The sequence below is a fragment of the Rattus norvegicus genome, chromosome 7 (assembly GCF_036323735.1).
Source record: "Rattus norvegicus strain BN/NHsdMcwi chromosome 7, GRCr8, whole genome shotgun sequence".
In the NCBI taxonomy this organism is placed as follows: domain Eukaryota; kingdom Metazoa; phylum Chordata; class Mammalia; order Rodentia; family Muridae; genus Rattus; species Rattus norvegicus.
The window spans coordinates 87,677,827-87,697,284 of NC_086025.1; the positions used below are offsets into that span (position 1 = coordinate 87,677,827).

General features: G+C 39.3%; 1 protein-coding gene across 2 annotated transcripts in view; it reads left to right on the forward strand.

The window, feature by feature from the left end:
• Positions 1-17,639, forward strand: part of Colec10 (collectin subfamily member 10) — a 60,780-nt gene extending 43,141 nt beyond the window's left edge. Inside the window, exons 4-6 of one of the 2 annotated variants that reach the window (NM_001130541.1) lie at positions 8,781-8,834; positions 11,098-11,193; positions 13,539-17,639. In NM_001130541.1, coding sequence (NP_001124013.1) covers positions 8,781-8,834; positions 11,098-11,193; positions 13,539-13,930 — 542 coding nt within the window. In that variant the 3' untranslated portion in view covers positions 13,931-17,639. The remainder of the gene's footprint in view (positions 1-8,780; positions 8,835-11,097; positions 11,194-13,538) is intronic. The other variant, XM_039078785.2, reaches the window with a different exon arrangement.
• Positions 17,640-19,458: the final 1,819 nt, after the last annotated feature.

Here is a 19,458-nt window from a genome sequence, read left to right on the forward strand (position 1 = left end):
AATGGGGGGAGGGTTGGGAGGGGAACACCCATAAGGAAGGGGAGGGGGGAGGGGGATGTTTGCCCGGATACCGGGAAAGGGAATAACACTCGAAATGTATATAAGAAATACTCATGTTAATAAAAAAAATAAAATGTAAAAAAAAAAAGAAATATCACATCTTGTGAGACTATAGAATCGAGAGCTATACTGAATGAGCTTTGCCTGCTAATGGATGACAATAGGAAAACATGGTCTTTGCTTTCTAGTATGTTTATGAATATTATGCCTATATAACTTTGTGTATACAATAAAAGCACTAAAACTCATAGTACAATCCTCTTGACTTTGATGTGTGCTGTGGTAACACACTGTACAAAGTGTGCATGCTGTATGCTCAGAACCAAGGCTGCAGTGAAGCCACAGATGCAATATGGGTAAGTGTTGTCACAGACACCTCAAATTCATTATATGAGTAATTTTGAATTGGCTTTTCTCGTGATATTTTCAAAAGCTTTTTACCATTTCCAAGTTTCTCAGAACACACACATTTACTTATTCAGCCCCAAATGTGGTCATAAACCACAATTTAAGGAACTAGGTAATAGGTGACAGAGGAAAGGGAGAGTAGTAAATATTTTTGTTTGACTAGCTAAGTCCCAAAGTGGATATATTCCAGAAATGTTGAATAATTATATTTGGAAATAATGGGTTAACTAAAATTTCTCCTTCTTGTCAATTCCCACTTTTCCTTTATTGCTCAGAGATGCACTACCCAGAGTATACCTCTATCACTGTCCTCCTGGTATGCTTGATTTTTTTATTTGTCACTGTAGAATATTGCTTTCTTGGTGTGTCTTAATTAGGGTTTCTATTGCCTTGAAGACATACCATGACTACAGCTACCCTTATAAAGTCTAACACTTAAGTGGGGCAGGCTTACAGTTTCAGAAGTTTGGTCCATTATCATCATGGTAGGAATCATGCAAACAGACACGGTACTGGAGAAGGGGCAGAGAGTTCTACATCTGGATCTGCAGGCAGCACAAGATGAACTCTCTTGAGCTTCTGAGACCTCAAAACCCACCACCACAGTGACAGACTTCCTCTAGAAGGGCACACTTCCTTCAACAAGGCCATTACTCCTAATGGACTCCATTTCCTATGGGCCAAGCATTCAAACACATGAGTCTATGGATGCCATTCCTATTCAAATCACCACAGGGGGAAAGATATAAGTAAAATATTTATCGGATCTGTTGACTTAAAACATATAAACAAGAGGCTGGTGAGATAACATGGTAGGTAAAAATACTTGCTGAGCAAACCAAGGGCATGTGACCAAACCCTAAAGACCAATTTTAAAGATGTGTAGCAACAGGCACCTGTAATCCCAGCATCATGGTAATGGGAAGGGGAAGTAGAGGCAGGAGGATCGCTGGAACTTGCTGGTCACCATTAAGGTTCCAGGTCTAGTGAAAGACCCAGTCTAAAACGATAAGGCATGCATATACAGCCACCAAACTAAATAAGATGGATGAAGCAAAGAAGTGCAGGCCAACAGGAGCCGGATGTAGATCTCTCCTGAGAGACACAGCCAGAATACAGCAAATACAGAGGCGAATGCCAGCAGCAAACCACTGAACTGAGAATAGGAACCCCGTTGAAGGAATCAGAGAAAGAACTGGAAGAGCTTGAAGGGGCTCGAGACCCCTTATGAACAACAATGCCAACCAACCAGAGCTTCCAGGCCACTACCTAAAGAATATACATGGACTGACCCTGGGCTCCAACCTCATAGGTAGCAATGAATAGCCTAGTAAGAGCACCAGTGGAAGAGGAAGCCCTTAGTCCTGCCAAGACTGAACCCCCCAGTGAATGTGATTGTTGGGGTGAGGGTGGTAATGGGGGGAGGATGGGGAGGGGAACACCCATAGAGGGGGAGGGGCAGGGGTTAGGGGGATGTTGGCCTGGAAACCGGGAAAGAGAATAACAATCAAAATGTAAATAAGAAATACCCAAGTTAATAAAGATGAAAAAACAAAAGAGAAAAAAAAGATAAGGCAAAGCATGCATGGTAGAACAGGACATTTAATGTCCTTCTCTGGCTTCTGCAAGCACACATATTCACAGGCATGCATGCCTAAATATACAGGTCTACATGAATCATATTCACGTACATAAATACACATATATCTACAAAATGTGTGTGTGCATGTGCACATGCATGTGTGTGTTCACATAAAAACTACCTGAGGACTGTAATTTTACCTTTATGCCTATAACACCGTAAAAGCATTCTAATAATTTGCTGTACTAAGAATACTGAAAACTTGGCTGTGGATATAGCTGAGTGCTAGCAAGCTTGCCTAGGTAGGACAAACTCCGGGTATCATACACAGAAACACACGCACACATGTTTACCCACATATAGGGATTCATGAGTATACATGGGCATAGTAAAAACTGAAAGTCAAAACATACTATTTCTTACAAGGTAGCCTAAATTTTCACTCTTTTCTTCGAAGAACCACTTTTCTACACTACCTGTTCTATCATTGGCTGCCAAGATTTTCTTCCCCTCTATTGATGTGCCATAAAAACTTATGAGCATATCTTAAGAAAAATGGAGACGCAGTATTTTGGCTTACCTGGATTAATCTCATTTTTAATCAGTTCTTGGAAATTTATTGACCTCATTTGGCCACGGCCCCCTAAGTTTTTCACTGGCTTGGATTAATCTTGACTTTCTCTGTAGGCTGACCTTAATGCTGTCACCTGCGTGGTTAAGGTAGCTTTCTAGATGTCAATATTTCATTTTAAGAATAAGGAATAAGAATGATTTAGTATAGGTAAATTCAATCTCATAGCAAAGTAAATGTCTTTACTTCAGGCCAATAATCTTTTTCAAGCTGAAAGCATTCTGATTTCTTTTGTTCCACTGAATGTGACCTCTAATTCTTTACTTACGTCACTTGTTATTGGCATATTCCCACTCACAGGTCCAAATAAGGTATCGTGGGTGAGTAGAAATCATAATTAGGAAAGATAGATATACTGAGCCCAAATCTTCGGTAAGCAAGTGAAGGATGTAGCTTGAATGCTTTATTCTGAGCTCAGGTTGGCTCAGCATCCTCTGAGTGGAGACCAGTGAGAATTCCATTGAGAGGTGGGATTGTTTCATTTACTTTCCTAATGACTTATCATCTTAGGTACCATTATTCCCATTTAAGACATAAAAATACAGACAAGGAAATTCAGCAGCCTGTCCATGAAACAGCAAGCACATTATTCGAACATGTGGACATTCCCCTTCATGGCTGTGTCTTCCAATTTGTCACAAAAGGAAAGAACTTCATGTCAAAACATTAAAAATTGACCACAGGAATTACAGCTTCTCAGAACAGAAAAAGCCACATATCAATTCAAGAAACTATGTCCCACAAAAAAATCAGACCAGGATGGTGCTGCCTTGTAACCTTTTTTGCTGTGATTCACAAGGGTCTTTCACTGTTCTGACCACCTACCAGGCTTTTGTTTTATTTTGAAATGTTAGTACATCATGATGTCAATATTCTTCTTCTCTCATGTATTTTTATTTCCTTAAAAGCCAATCCTTCTTCCAAAGTAAATATGGACCTTTTTTATTCCTGGCAGAAACATCCAAGTTTTGCAATGGATGTCAAAGCTGCAGATAATAATCCAGGCCCTTTATTCAGCATGAACTTTTTCCCAATTCATACATTCTTTTTTTTTACAATCCAGCAGTTGCCCACCTCCCAGACCCCCCTCCCACAGTTCCTTATCCCATTCCTCCTCTCCTCTCCTGTCTCCTAGAGGATTCTCTCTGCAACCAAGCTTCTCCCCTCCTTGGAGCTTCAAGTATCTCCAGGATCAGGCACATCTTCACCCACTGAGGCCAAACCAGGCCAGACTCTGCTATATCTGTGTTAGGGGCCTCTGACAAGCTTGTGTTTGCTGCCTGGTTGGTGTCTCAGTGTCCAGAAGCTCCCAGGGGTCTGGATTAGTTGAGACTGTTGGTCTTCCTATAAAGTCATCCTCCTCTTCAACTTCTTCTATTTCTCTCCTAATTCAATCATAGGGGTCTACTACTTCAGATCAGTGGTTAGGTGTAAGTATCTGTGCCTCAGTCAGATGCTGGTTGGGCCCCTCTCAGAGGACAACCATATTAGGCTCCTGTTAGTAAGCATAACATAGCATTAGTAGTAGTGTCAGGCTTTACTGCACTCCCATGAGATGGATCCCAAGTTGGGCTGGTCACTGGGATGGATTCTTCAGTCTCTTTTTCACTTTTGTCCCTGAAGGTCTTTTAGACAGGAATAATTCTGGGTCAGAAAATTTGACTGTGTGTTGGTAACCACAAGCCTTAACTTGAGGCCTTGGTTTCCTACTGGAGGTGGACTCTTCAAGTTCCCTCTCCCCAATGTTGGGCACTTTAGCTAATGTCTCTTTCTTTGAGTCCTGAGAATCTCTCATCACTCAGGTCTCTGGTATTTTCTAGAGTGTCTCCTATCTCCCCCCTCCCCTCTGAGGTATATCTTCATTCGTTCTGCTGGCCATCTGGGCTTTTCTCCCTGCCATCCCCCCATATCTGATCCTTTTTCCCTTTTCCCCTCTCCCACCCAGGTACCTTCCTCCCTCTGCCTCCCCTGATTATTTTCTTCCCACTTCTAAGTGAGATTGAAGCATCCTCACTGGGGCCTTTCCGTTTATTAGACTTCTTAAGGTCTGTGGGTTGTATCCTAGGTATTCTGTACTTTTTGGTTAATGTCTACTTATTAGTGAGTACATACCATGCATGTCCCTTTGGGTCTGAGTTACCTCATTCAGGATGATATTTTCTAGTTCCATCCATTTGCCTGCAAAACTAATGATGTTCTTGTAGCTGAATAGTACTCCATTGTGTAAATGAACCATTATTTTCTGTATCCATTCTTCATTTCAGGGACATATAACTTGTTTCCAGCTTCTGGCTATTGCAAATAAGGCTTCAATGAACATAGTGGAGCGTGTGTCCTTATAGTATGGTAGGACATCTTTTGAGTACATACCTGGGTCTTTAGGTAGATCTATTTCCAGTTTTCTAAGGAACTGCCAGATTGATTTCCAGAGTGGTGGTTTACAGTCCCACCAGCAATGGAGAAGTGTTCCTCTTTTTCCACATCCTCACCGACATGTGCTGTCACCTGAGCTTTTGATCACAGCCATCTGATTTATGTAAGGTGGAATCTCACGGTCATGAGGTCCCATTTATTGATTGTTGATCTTAGAGTCTAAACCATTGCTGGCTTGTTCAGGAAATTCCCCCCTGTGCCAATGAGTTTGGTGCTCTTTCCAACCTTCTCTTCTATTAGATTCAGAGTATCTAGTTTTGTGTTAAGGTCCTAGATCCATTTGGACTTGAGCTTTGTGCAAGAGGATAAATATAGATCTATTTTCATTTTGCTACATACCAACTGCCAGTTAGACCAGCACCATTTATTGAAGATGCTTTCTTTTCAGCATTATATGTTTTGGGTTTCTTTGTCAAATATCAAATGTTCATAAGTGTGTGCATTTATTTCTGGGTCTTCAATTCTATTCCATTGATCAACCCGTCTGTCGCTGTACTGATACCATGCAATTTTTATTACTATTGTTCTGTCATATAGCTTGAAATCAGGGATGGTGATTCCCACAGAAGTTCTTTTATTGTTAAGAATTGTTTTTACTATCATGAGTTTTTTGTTTTCCCATATGAAATTGAGAATTGCTCTTTCTGTATCTGTGAAGAATTGTGTTGGGATTTTTGTGGGGATTGCATTGAAAATGTAGATTGCTACTGGTAGGATGGCCATTTTTACTGTTAATCCTACCAATCCATGAGCATGGGAGATCTTTTTCTTTTTCTTTTTAATCTTGAAATGTCTTTATTCTCTGATGATTTATAAAAGATAATTTTGCTGGCAATAAAAGTATTTGGGGGAAGTTATTTACTCACGGGATTTGTAATATATCGTTAAATACTTGCTATCACATCTGTGAAGATACTGAGAGGCCATCGTGATCCATGGAGCCATATTTATGGATGATTGTAAGGTGCCCAACATGGGTGCTGGAAACTGAACTTGGACTTTTTGTGTTCTGTATTGCAAAATCTCAATTTCCTTGCTCAATTTTTTTATCCACTTTCTGAATTTGTTGTCCATACTTTGTTGATCTGTTGATTGAACTTTCTTTGAGATATGGAATAATTTTTAAAACTAGGCTTTTGTGTTCATCGTTGCTCACACTTCAATCCACTCAGTGTCTTCAGTCTTGGTTCTGCTGGCATTGCAGTGTGGAGGAGTCACGTTGGCTCATTTGCATATTTATTCTGCTCACATATTGAACTCTGCTCATCTGTTTGAGGGAGTGGCTTTCGTGAGAATTCTTTCCTTTGCTATAAAAATTTTTTGTTTCCCTATTCTTCATTTTATAGGGTTTTTCTTGGTTAGCAGAATTCCCTTGAGATTATGGTTGCCTAGATACAGACTTCCGCCAATACTCCTCCATAAATGTTCCCCCACTGACTTTGTCATACTTCACAACCCATGATAGGCATCTGGTTTGCCTGAATTGTCTGAGTCCATGTTGCCTCTACCTGCATTGTAAGTCTATTCTGACCCTCAGAAGGATCACTGGCTTAATCAGAGGAAGGTTTAGTCAGTCAAGGTTTAGAGATATACAAGTATAATATCTTCTTCACCTACCTCAGAGGCTTGAGGCATGAATAACTTTCAGAATGGATGCTCTACAAACTACTGAGAAAGATGTGAAGACAGGCAGGTCCTTCTCCAGAGACCATTGTTTGTACTTTGCTAGTATGTAGCATAACGTGTTTTTTTGTGATATGTCAGCTGTGGTATTTGTAGGCCTCACTGAGGCTTTCAGGGCCTTCTCTGTGGTTCCACCAGCATTCTTTCACCTCCTCGGTACGCTATTCAGTGTTCTGTGTTAGACTCTGTTTCCTTTGCAAACCTAAAATTCAGCACTACTGGATTTTACCTGTCTGCCTGATAGTGTCACTCTCCTTAGCCACTGTTAAGTATTTCACCACTTCAGTAGCCACATAATCTCAGTTTCATGGAGATGCAAAAGAAGGTTGGGTGTTTCTCATTGGCCATCCTTTTCTCAACTAAGTAAGCAATATATCCAAGGATATTTTAACATTCTAGATTCATAATTATGTTTTCTTTTATACCACTCATTTTTGCTTCATTCTTGTTTTTATTTCCGTTTAGTTTATAAACATTTTAGCACTTCATTGTTTTGCAAAAAGACCACATGGGCTGGAGAGATGGGTCGGTGTTTAAGAGTATTGGCTGCTCTTCCATTAAACCCAGGTTCAATTCCCAGCACCTATCTAGTGACTTACAACCATCTTTGTCAAGGGCCTTTTTCCTTCTGTCAGCCAAACACCTGCATGTGTGACATCACTATAAAGAAACTGTCCACACAGATCAGTTTAGAGAGGCATGGGAAATCTATGGGATCCCATTAAAAACGCTTTCTTCAACATATTAGAATCTCTTAGTGAGAAGCACTCAGCAGAGATTGTCTAAGACAGAGAGTGTCAGCAGAATGACACCCTCAGAGCAAATGACAGAGGAAATTTACAGAGGACACTGTAAATTTGCAGGATTTTCAGTGGCCTTGTGAGAGATGACATCATGCAGAACCTATTGGATTATATGTCCAACTTCCTGCCTTCCCTTAGTTCACCTGCAGGTAGGACTGCCTCCTACTCTTTCAATGTGGGTGACCTCCAGGCTGTGTTTATCCTTCACAATTGTTTCTTATATTGCCAAGTCATCTTTATTGCAAGAAACCTTACTTCACCCTGCTCAGTATCTTCTCTTTTGATCCTCAAGTACCTCAGCCAAATACGTTCTCCTAGAAATCAAAAGCCTTTCCTTTCAATTACTGTGTCTGATGTGGGATTCAAGAGTCATTTTGAAGTTTTAAAAAAAGAACCTTTTTTAAAATTTCTTTCTCCCTGTTTCAAAAGCCCTGTTTCATTGAGAATTATTTTTGGAGGCCTCTGACTGAGTAATATAATGACCCCACAGGAAGAAGAACAAAAAGAAAAATTACTAAGGTTGACATTTCAGTCTAATGTGATATGACTCTTCAGAGCAGATATTTGCATGTGTTATGTCCTTCCAAAGATTGTAAATGCTTTAAATCAGAAGTTTAATCTTGTCCTTCTGTGTATTTCTCCAAGAACCTAGCTGTACAAAATAAATAGCAAATGTTTGTTGAAGTCATTTGAAAAAAACTATTTTTTTTCTGTTTTATGCTTTGTTTGTTTGGTTTGGTTTGGTTTGGTTTGCCAAGGTCAAAGCCACATAGAATAACCTGGAAGACAGTAACTAGAGACAGCTCAGAGTGTTAATTAGTGGATACAGATTTGCAAAGCAATTGTATTTTTAAAATTAAACCCCTCTGCTCATTGTATTGGCATTGTTACTAAGGTGAAGGCCATATTATCATCAAGACAAGGATCACTAATTCTAAGGTTCTTTATATATCCTGCAGGAATTTTAATGATCAATTTAAATAAATCATGGCTTATCTGATTACTTATGCTTGTGAACAACCCAAAGCAAACCAGGGTAAAAAGCCAAGGAATATTAGTTGGAGATGATGAGAATAAAATTTGGAGTCTGTTTCCTTTGGTTTTGGAGGGATAGAATGTTATCAGCTTGAAACAACTCACTGTTATTTATTTATTGTGATCTTTTCTTGTTTCTATTTAGGTGACAAAGGAGAGAAAGGTCTGCTTGGGGTACCTGGAGAAAAAGGCAAGGCAGGTATGAACGACACGCTTATTTTGTTTTTGTTGATTCTGACAACACTCCAAATGTGTTCAGCTCAAAACTACATGTTGAAGAGAGAGAGAGAGAGAGAGAGAGAGAGAGAGAGAGACACCCCTTTCCATGAATTCAACCTTATTTCCATGAACTAGAGGACATGGAAAAAGAGACCTTTCCAGTCTGCACACTGGTGACTTTCCAAGCCCTGGCGAAGGGAATAAGGGCACATTCCAACCCTGTCGTGCTCATGGTGAGAAGCAAGCCCAGCACATCAGGGAGTAGAGCTCAGTCTCTGGAACCAAGAGGAAAAGTCCACACCAGAAACCGCATCAGCAGCCATGCTTTGATTGGAGAGCATCTGAGCCAAATGCTGGACGAGGTTGGCCTCCAGTGCTGGTCTTTTTAAGTTACCTGGCTACAATGCCTGCCCTTCATAAGATGGAGGAGTCCTTAGAGGACTCAGCTGTGATGTTTGATATAAGGAAGGAAAGTAAGCTATTAGGGAAATTTCCCATTGTTTCTATTCACAGTGGTTTAGTGAAGACTCATTCAAAGAACTGCCAGATATTTCCTGTGTTTATCTGTGTAATGGATTAATTAAAGCATTAGATATTTTTCCATTTGCATAATAAAATCAGTTTAACTTTTCATACTTCCAAGCAATAAAGAAGTGGAACACTATAAGCAGCAATCATTAAACAGAAACAAAAGAGAGACATTTGAATTTACCACCATTTACTTTGATTCTGCTTCTCCTCACTACAACACAAGGCAGGTAGAAATCTGGAAGAGCAAAGTCAGCTGCAGAACAAATTTCAGTCCTTCTTAAAAGGAGGAACAAAAATATTCAAAGGCAGGGATATGGAGACAAAGTTCAGAGCAGGGACTAAAGGAATGGCCATCCAGAGCCTGCCCCACCTGAGTATACAGCCCATATATATATATATATATATATATATATATACAGCCACCAAAACTAGATAATATCTATGAAGCCAAGAAAAGCATAGTGATAGGAGCCTAATATAGCTGTCTCCTCAGAGGCTTAGCCGGCAATGCTAATGCTAGCAGAAAACCATTGAACTGAGAAATGGGTCCCCATTGGAGGAATTAGAGAAAGGATTCTTCAGCTGAAGGGGCTGTCAACCCCATAAGAACAACAATACAGACCAACCTGAGCTCCCAGGGACTAAACCACTACCCAACGACTACATATGGACAGACCCATAGCTCCAGGTGCATGTGTAGCAGAAGATGGCCTTGTTGGGCACCAATGGGAGGAGAAGCCCTTGGTCCTGCCAAAGCTGAACACCCTCAGTGCAGAGGAATGTCAGGGAGAGGTGAGAATGGGAAATGGTTGGGGAGGGGGAACACCATTATAGAAGAAAAGAAGGGGGGTGGGTTAGGAAGCTTATGTCTGGGAAATGGGGGAAGGGAATAACATTTGAAATGAAAATAAAAATATCTAATAAAATAGAAATGTCAAAAAAGAATACTTAACCAGTAAACTGCCTTTTAAAATCTAAACTGTCTCTATTCACAGTATTTAAACATGGGCTTTGAAACTGGACAGCTATACCTTACATGGATAATCAGAGTTAACATGTGGTTGAATCATGAAAAGTTTCCTCTATCTTGGGAGACCTGTGTAAGCTCGTGAATAATGCAGTAACAGAAGAGAGGCCTGGCTGCAGATACATTCGGAGGAAGCTGTAAAAGTTTCTCCTGAAACTGAGCATGCCATGTCACACGTAACAAAAATGCCAAGTGGCTCGAGTTTCTGAGCAGCAGTTCATCTCATTCATCCCTTATAAACCCTCATTTACAGTTGTTTTTTCTTTTAAATCATTCCAAACACTTATTTTTTAATGTACATTTTTTTATGTGCACTGGTGTTCTGCCTGCATGTATGTCTGTGTGAGGGTGTCATATTTTGAAGTTACAAACAGTTGTGGTCTGCCACGTGGGTGGTGGGATTTGAACCTGGGTCCTCTGAAGGAGCAGTGAGTATCTTATCCACTGAGCCATCTCTCTAGTCCCCACCTCAGTTCCAAACATTTCTTAAGGAAATGTTTATGATTTTTTAAGAGAAAATAATAAATTATTTAACAATAAACCCTTGTTTAAACATGTAGCGATTCATAGAGATATGTAACCAAACTAACAAATGATAGGAAACACTGAGAATAGAGAAATGGTCCTCTCCAGCAGGTCATGCTGTGCTTCAACATGAACTGATAGTTTTGTCATTGTTTACAAGGTACCATCTGCGACTGTGGCAGATACCGGAAAGTGGTTGGACAACTGGATATTAGTGTTGCTCGTCTTAAGACATCAATGAAATTCATCAAGAATGGTAAACATATTCAGTGCTTTGCCCTGTTTCATATCTATCAATCTGGTCTTTCAGCACTATATTCCTCAGCAAGATATACCTTGGGTCAAGCAAAATATCACAGTCCAAAAACCTCTCAAAATATTGAGTATCCTCTCAGATTCCAATATTTTTAATTTCACTGCACAGATTCAATTATATGTGTGTGGTTTCAGTAGGAAAGGGGACTTTGCTAAAAGTAGGTGTTAATCCCACCTATTGGGAGTAAGGATCATTACTCAAATTACTCTTTGGTCAAATTAGGAAAGTTTTATTTTCTGTCACGTAAGGCTATCTCTCTGAAGAAAATAGCATCAAACATATGAAAAAATACCACAGGGCTAGGAGGTTTCCAAGGTTTTTTGTTATGTAGGAACTGAGGAGAACATTTCAAAATTATTTTTCAGAACATCTTATCAGGGCAGAGGGCAGTCAGGGTATAATGTGTGGAGTATGTCAAATTCCAGAAAATGGGTCAATACCTGGTCAAATCCAAGTTTTACAGAAACAGGAGTATGAACTTATTTTGACCTCAACACTAGATGGCTTTTAATCTTAAAATGGAGTAAAGCTGGTCCATCAGACAGAAGGAGAAAAGAGGAGAGCTGAGCAAGCCATGCCAGAAGAACAGACACAGATTGAAACAGAAACAGAATCTCTGAAACTATCCTAGTAGCAAGGGCTACTTCCTGGAGTGCTTGCGATAGCACATGACTGCTAACAATAGAGCGTTCGGTGTTTCTCAGTATTACGTTATACATGCTGTGAACCACCTAAGCAGGAAGAGTGTCCTGCCTGGGGATACAGAAAGAAGAGTAGCATTTTCCTGACCCCCTTCCCAATAATACACTCAGTACAATCTTGTGTGTTTCTAAAAACTTTTCAGCTTGACCATTTCTCTTGTCCCTTGTCCATTTTCCCACACTAATGAATACTAAAGTCTTCAACTTGGAAAGAACTTTGCTGAGAGAGGTTTATTCAAGAATCAGATGCAGCGATGATGGTTAATTTCATCTGGCTGAAGTTTCACTTAGCATAATACAGATGTCCATGTTGCCCATTAGTAGAAGCAAACAAATACCATCGCTTGCTCAGAGTCATCATGTAATGATAGAGGCATAGGAAACACCAAAGTTTAACTAAGCAACTTAATTGGTTATAACTTCTAGTTGGAATTCATAATAAGGTGCTGTATCTTGCGGCTGGAGAGATGGCTCAGCAGTTAAGAATTTGTACCATTCTTTCAGAGGATTTCGGTTCAGTTCTGATCACTCATGTCAGGCAGTTCATAACTGCCTGTAACTCTACTTCTAGAAAATCTGACACCATCTCCTGATCTCCATGGGTACTCTCATATAACATGTCCTATACAGAGACATACTCACATAGCCATACATAAAAACAAATTTAAAGATAAAACTCTTCATCTTACATGACTCAGTCTGTCATGAACACATCACAAGCAAAAGTTAAAATATTTCATCAATCACAGATTTCTTAATGAAGTTAAAGACCCCAAGATGAATATAAACCACAATGACAGTATTATGTGCTGAAAGTCATTTTCAATATCTAGTTGTATCCTGAAAACTCAGTAGCGGAGTTTCCCCTATAACTGTGTGCTTAATCTCAATTATTGTGTATGTCCATATTCTAAAAGCTCCTGAAGTGGACAAAACACCTTTATTATTCCCATATTATCCATTGAATTTGCTTGTAATAAGAAGTTGGCATTTCTTAGGGTGCTCTAGGCATTGAGTTGAAGAGCATCAGACATGATGAATGACCTCAGGACATTTAGGGTTCAGTGGAAGATATAGACAAGCAAGCAGAGTAGACTGTGCTGCATGGTATAAAAAGGAGATGAGAAAAGAAATGGGGTTAGGGGGATAGAAGACTCCTTTCCACCAAGAAGCATTAGAAAAGCTTCATATGGAAAAGCTCAATTTTCTCTGAGATGTAAAGACCACCAGGGTCTTTCCAGGTATGAAAGGTGTAGGTGGGGAAGAAAAGTGCCACATGTACCTGATACAAAATGATGAGTATCTCCAAGTAGGAGTTCGTGTTAACTAGGCTTTGTTACCAAGGGTGCTATGGAACAAATATGCGGGAAGCTAAGGAGGAAGGAGAGAGAGAACAGCTGGTAGACTTTCATTTTGTACCCAATAAACAGAAAGGCACAGAAGAAATTAATTGAGTAACTCATTGTAACCTTGCAAAAGGAAGCCTTGAATAATCTTAATACTTTGAAATGTGACAATATTATATAGGTATTCACTTCTTCTTGTATTGAGACATGTTATGCTATTCTTCTCTCCTCCTTGCAGTCATAGCAGGGATCCGGGAAACTGAAGAGAAATTCTACTACATTGTGCAGGAGGAAAAGAACTACAGGGAATCTCTGACCCACTGCAGGATCCGGGGAGGGATGCTGGCCATGCCTAAGGATGAAGTTGTTAACACTCTTATTGCTGACTATGTCGCCAAGAGTGGCTTCTTCAGAGTGTTCATTGGCGTGAATGACCTTGAGAAGGAGGGGCAATATGTGTTCACAGACAACACTCCATTGCAGAACTACAGCAACTGGAAGGAGGGGGAGCCTAGTGACCCCTATGGCCATGAGGACTGTGTGGAGATGCTGAGCTCTGGCAGGTGGAACGACACAGAGTGTCATCTTACCATGTATTTTGTCTGTGAGTTTGTCAAGAAGAAAAATTAATTTCCTTCATGTTACACAGGCACTTTCTCCCAGGGTCTCCTAGCAGTTACTTTTATTCATTGTTGCCTTTCTAACTTCATTGTACTTGCTAAAATGACAGAAGGGCTCTGCCTCCACTATCTTCTTCTGTGTTAATTGTGAAGTTTTTGGACATGATGTTTACTTGGGACGTTCTTGGCCATCTTTCTCTTGTATCTGTATTTAACCCACTGGTATAATGGAAGGAAGGCACTACAACTCAAAAGGGGAAGGGAGAGGGTAGTTCTGAAACAATACAAGTTATAATCCTTCTATTACATTTTTCCTTGCTATTAATGACTCCATTTTATTTCATGAATGTATTCATGCAGACATTCTTCACCTTCAGCATAAATATTCAAGAGGGAAGGGTTCAAGCCTTCAGAAAACTCTGAAAGTGCTAACGTGCTACCCTCTCCAGGGCCCCTCCCCCTTCCATCACATAGGTTACTCATGGAGAAATTTCATGGGAGGCCTTTCACTCCCTGTAAATTGATGTTGCTGGAGACGCCCTTTGTATTATTTTGACATCACAGAGATATGTCCAGCACAGCATTTGAAATGTGTTTTGAATCCTCATTTACCGAATTGGCAACCTTGAGCTGCAGATCAAACCTCAAAGCAACTTTAATTTGGCATGTGAAAATAAACAGTTGAAAAAACCTCTTGCTCCTCTTCTATAAATGGATACCCTACTTATGGGTTATGACACATGATTAGATTGTTTAAAATGCTAGCAAAACAGTTAATGAAACAAGGGAAATAGATCAACAACATATGCTCTCCTTAAACCATCTGTTCATTACTTTGCCCATGACTAACTGGTAGTGAGATGAGGTTCTTGGCATTGTCTATGTGAATTCACCAAGAGCTACAAATCCACATCCTACAGAGTCCAGAAAGATGACATAAATAGATGATCTGGGAGGGGTGAGGCCCCTGATCCCTGATCCACTAGTCACAGCCTGCTCTTTAAAGGAGCCAAGTGCTTCTTAGCCACTGCGTCACTGCCACCAATGACCCAGAATCACTGCAAGTCAGTATCCTGACATCTGAACTGAAGTCAAATAGCTGGAACTTTATAACTCCATATTTCTAAGTGATGACAATTAATCAATATTTAACCCAGAATGTAAGACCTACAATTGTCTGTTAACCAAATTATGAACTTTCCATTTTCATCTCTGGGGAAAGTTCTGAAAGTTCTAATTGTGCCAGGTGTCATTAGGAAATGATTACTTCAACATCAGGTCTCCCATGAATGCCTTATTCAGTTCAGCTTAATAGGAGAAATTTAGTAAATCTTTGACATTTATCAGGTTATTAAAGTAGTTACAGAGTCTCTTTTGAGAATGTGGCATAGGATATTTTGAAGGCCAATCAGTTTAATATAATTACAAATCAGGGCATCACGCCAAATGCCAGCCAAGATCTCAGAGAACTGGAACATTCAGAAACACATGGAGGAAAGGAAAGGGCTGAAAGAAGAGGGTGGCAGCCAAGAGCAAATACAGACCAGGGCGGCTCCTGTTGGACTTATGTTTGCAATTGCTCTAAGTCCCTGAAGTCTGAATATTGTAAACATATGGCAAATGCTATCATTTCTATTATAAATTTATAATGCTAACAATCATCCTCTTAGTAACTCAACTCAGTTTGGAGGATACTCCTTAGAGTAGATGACAGTTTCAAGGAATAGGATCCATCCATTCTGGCCTGAAAGAACCTCTTTAAGACAGTACTTATTTAATCAGAACTCCATGAAAATGGTTTTTCTATTTGTCTTTCAAGTGTGAATGTCAGTATATAACCCAGGATGTCCTTGAACTTTCAATCTTCCTGTGTTAGCCTCTTAGATGCTAGGTGACAGGTATGCACCACCATGCCCAGCTGAAAATATACATGTTCTGTGTTTTAGGAAAGCCTCTGCACCTCCTTCCTCAAGGCAGGAATTTTTACTGCTATGTTTTTCAGTGAAAACACTGCAGCTCTGGGAAGCAAAGACATTAACAAGAATGGTGCATTTGAAAGAAAAGCAAGTTTCTATCCTGGTCCAACCTGAATGTTCCATGTATTACATGCTTAAAAGGTAGTGAGATCTGTGTGTGTCAGGGGTGGTGTGGAGAAATGAAGTGAGCAGCCTCACTTGAGATACTGTCTACAGAGACTGAGATTTGTGTTATCACTAATGAGAAGGTTGGTAGTGTGGGTTCTTTTAGGGTGATACACCCGTGTCAGTATTGCACAAAAGTTCAAACTCTAGATCTGACCATCAGAGCTGTCTAAGTGTCATTGCTGATTGTGACTCTTCCTAGCCATTTTATTGGGGATAATTTAAGTGCCCTTTTCCTTGTCTTTATCATTTTCATAGAGAACCGTGACAACAAAGGAGGAGTCATGGTGAGGTATTTGGAGGAGTATCAACTAGACATAATATATGGGTGCCACAAGACTTAGACATTACTACTAAGTACCTGTGGTGTTAAGGGGTAAATGGGAGAAAACAATGAATATTTTGAGATATATAAAATATTTTGATATATATTTACTTAAGTAAATGTAAATGTATATCAGTATATTATGAATAGAAAATCTATATTTAGTTACATAAAGTATGAGTTTTAAATCATAAAAGTAAAATTACTGGCACCTGGACAGATAGTTGAATGGACAAGAGCCCATGGGGACACCAGTTAAGTTCCCAGAATCCACATTATGGTTAACACTTGTCTGTAATTCCAACTTTAAGGGATCTGACACCTGAAGGGGAAGTTTCTGGTTTCTTTAAAAAACACAGTTGTGTCACGTGATTTTTTTTTTCTGGGTGTTGTCTTGTGAGAGAGCACGTGATGTTTTGCTGAAAACAGACACTTGAGAGGGCATGTGATGTTTTCAAAGAATATTAATGAATCCCCACAAACAGTGAAAGGTGGCTTTTGCATTGTGATACTATACCATGCTTTGCTGGTCTTTATTGGCCATGCTAGTCTTGAGTGGTCTTCCCTTGTCTTAAGTTTGTACAGCGAAACAAGCCAAAGAATTTATAATGGTATTCCAGATGATTCTGGCCATTTATTCTGACTTGTGGCAATTCAGCACAGCCCTGTACTTTCTGCTGGATCTTGCTACCACTCATAATTTGTATCTGATGTATGTTGTTAGACTGGACTGCTGGTATCCTGACAAAGAAAAGTGGAGTTACCCTAAAAAACTACTTCTAAACAGGTCCACAACTCCCCTTTTTCTCCCCTACCTCTGGTTCAGAGGACAAGAAAGAAGGTTAGGATTTGAAAAGAATCTAAGCCTACAGACACTATTATCTGGACTCCATGAGCACCTACCCTCATATGTGCACAGTCTCACACACAGATTCACATATATGCATATAACAGTAAAAGTAAAATCAAACCTTTTACAAAATAAAACTATTAGTCGTGCTACCTTTAGATTATCAGGCCTTCATATTACAGCTGAATCCTTTCATGTATGAGGGAAAATATCTCTTCACATCATTTCAATTAGGATTGAAGAACTATTTTCTATTGATCATATATATATAAACCTTTATATAGTATAGGGATGTGTTTCACTGTAATTCTAAGAGATTCTCATTCAGACTGTTTTTGTATGCTTTTGGTAATTTAATAAGCCTTTGTGACAAATTAAAATGCATTTCATGTAATTCACACTCGTTATCCTTGTTCTGCATTTTGCTACTTATAATTGAGAAGCCTAGCCCTGAGATTAGCTGGGGAATTGACAGCAGGTTCTGAAAGAAAGGAGATACAGGAGAAAGTACTGTATTTGCCTTGCCAAACATTATCTAAGTGATAGCCAGTACTACAACATTCTCAAATACTAAACAGTTCCCATCACTACCAATTAACCTGAATTGTGTTCATAAGATACAAGAGGCAAAGATGAAATGTAGAGGTAGTCCTCAATCAACTGGGACATCTCAATCACAGATAATTTATTCAATGAGATGGAGTGAGTGTATTATACAGACAGGATCTGGGAATGATACTACAAATAGATGGTTTGCAAATAACATAGAAAAAGTTAAGGACAGGAGTCTTCTAGCAATGGGAAAATGAAGTAGAAATTGGAGGCCATGTTCACAAAAGTGTGATGCCTCCATGGGGGAGTAGTTAAAATAAGCTGTGTTTAGGGTAACCACAAAATTCATTAATGTGAGCATGAATCATCTATAGTATGGTATATCTATTATGTTTCTAGTGGTATTGTGTTGACAACTGGGAAAAACATGGAGAAGACAGCTCAGATTTCCAGCCTCATGAGCAGAACTTAGTTCTGATTCTTTGTACATCAAGTCTATGGTAATGAGGTTCAAGATTAAAGGCATTGCCAAGATTATATAAAGGCACGCTGCTTTTACATCTGTGTTGTTTTAACATAACATCTCTTCTACAGTACACTAAAATAACTTGGCTGAAGAAATTTTGTAGGAGGATTTACATCACCCTTTCTCAAAGAGTAACACTGACATGTCTGTTCAAATATATTAATTCATCTATTTTGGCTTACTCATTTTTTATGTGAACAAGATGTCCCATGTCAATGTGTACCTCCATCCACCCGCATTATTTCCTTACAAGTAGAATATCTCTTTTGTGTTTGTGCATGAATGGTTATTGACAAGTGGCAAATGTTTCTTGCCTTATCACTTTGCTGACCTATACCTGACAGCCAGTGAAGGTCCTATTTGCCCAGATTGTCAGTTTTATAGTGAAATATGAAAAGGATGACAAAGTGATGACCTCATTCTATAATTGACTAAACTGTGATTATAACAAACCTTACCTAATGTTTGCAATTCCTTTTGGGAAATGAAGATTCCTGTTCATCAGTCCAATATAACTTTGTCATATATGCATTGTTCTCATTATGAATCTTAGCTTAATTTATCAATAGTCAACAATAGTTAATTATACACACACACACACACACACACACACACACTCACTCACTCAGTATGCTACAAAAGCTGGACTGAACATAGTCACTGGTTACTATAGTACACCCTTTGATATATTGAGAGAATTATAGTCCTGGAAAGAGTACTCATAAATTTCAATCATGGTGTGTAAAATACCCTACAAACCAACAGAATCATAGCCAAGTCTTGAGAAAATAAAGTAACATTCACTTTCAGTCCAGTAAGGTGATCATAAGTATAAAACCAAGAAGAGTAGTCTACGTGGTATGACATTAAGGAAAGAGATAATTTACCCTGGAAGGGCATAACTTTATATAGTTATTTATTGAACCAACTCACATAATGGAGAAAGCTTGTCAACAGAAAGGGTGTGTTTTAGAAGTGAGCACTTTCAGAAAAAGTTAATGTTTGACTTCTGTGACCATAGGACTTTTGGGACATGCACATCCTTCAACTATTGAGGAAATATTCTACTGGCACTTGAGTTCCATGTATTTCTCCATTTCACATAACATAGACCCTGGCATACCCCAAAGAAGCTTAGAAAACA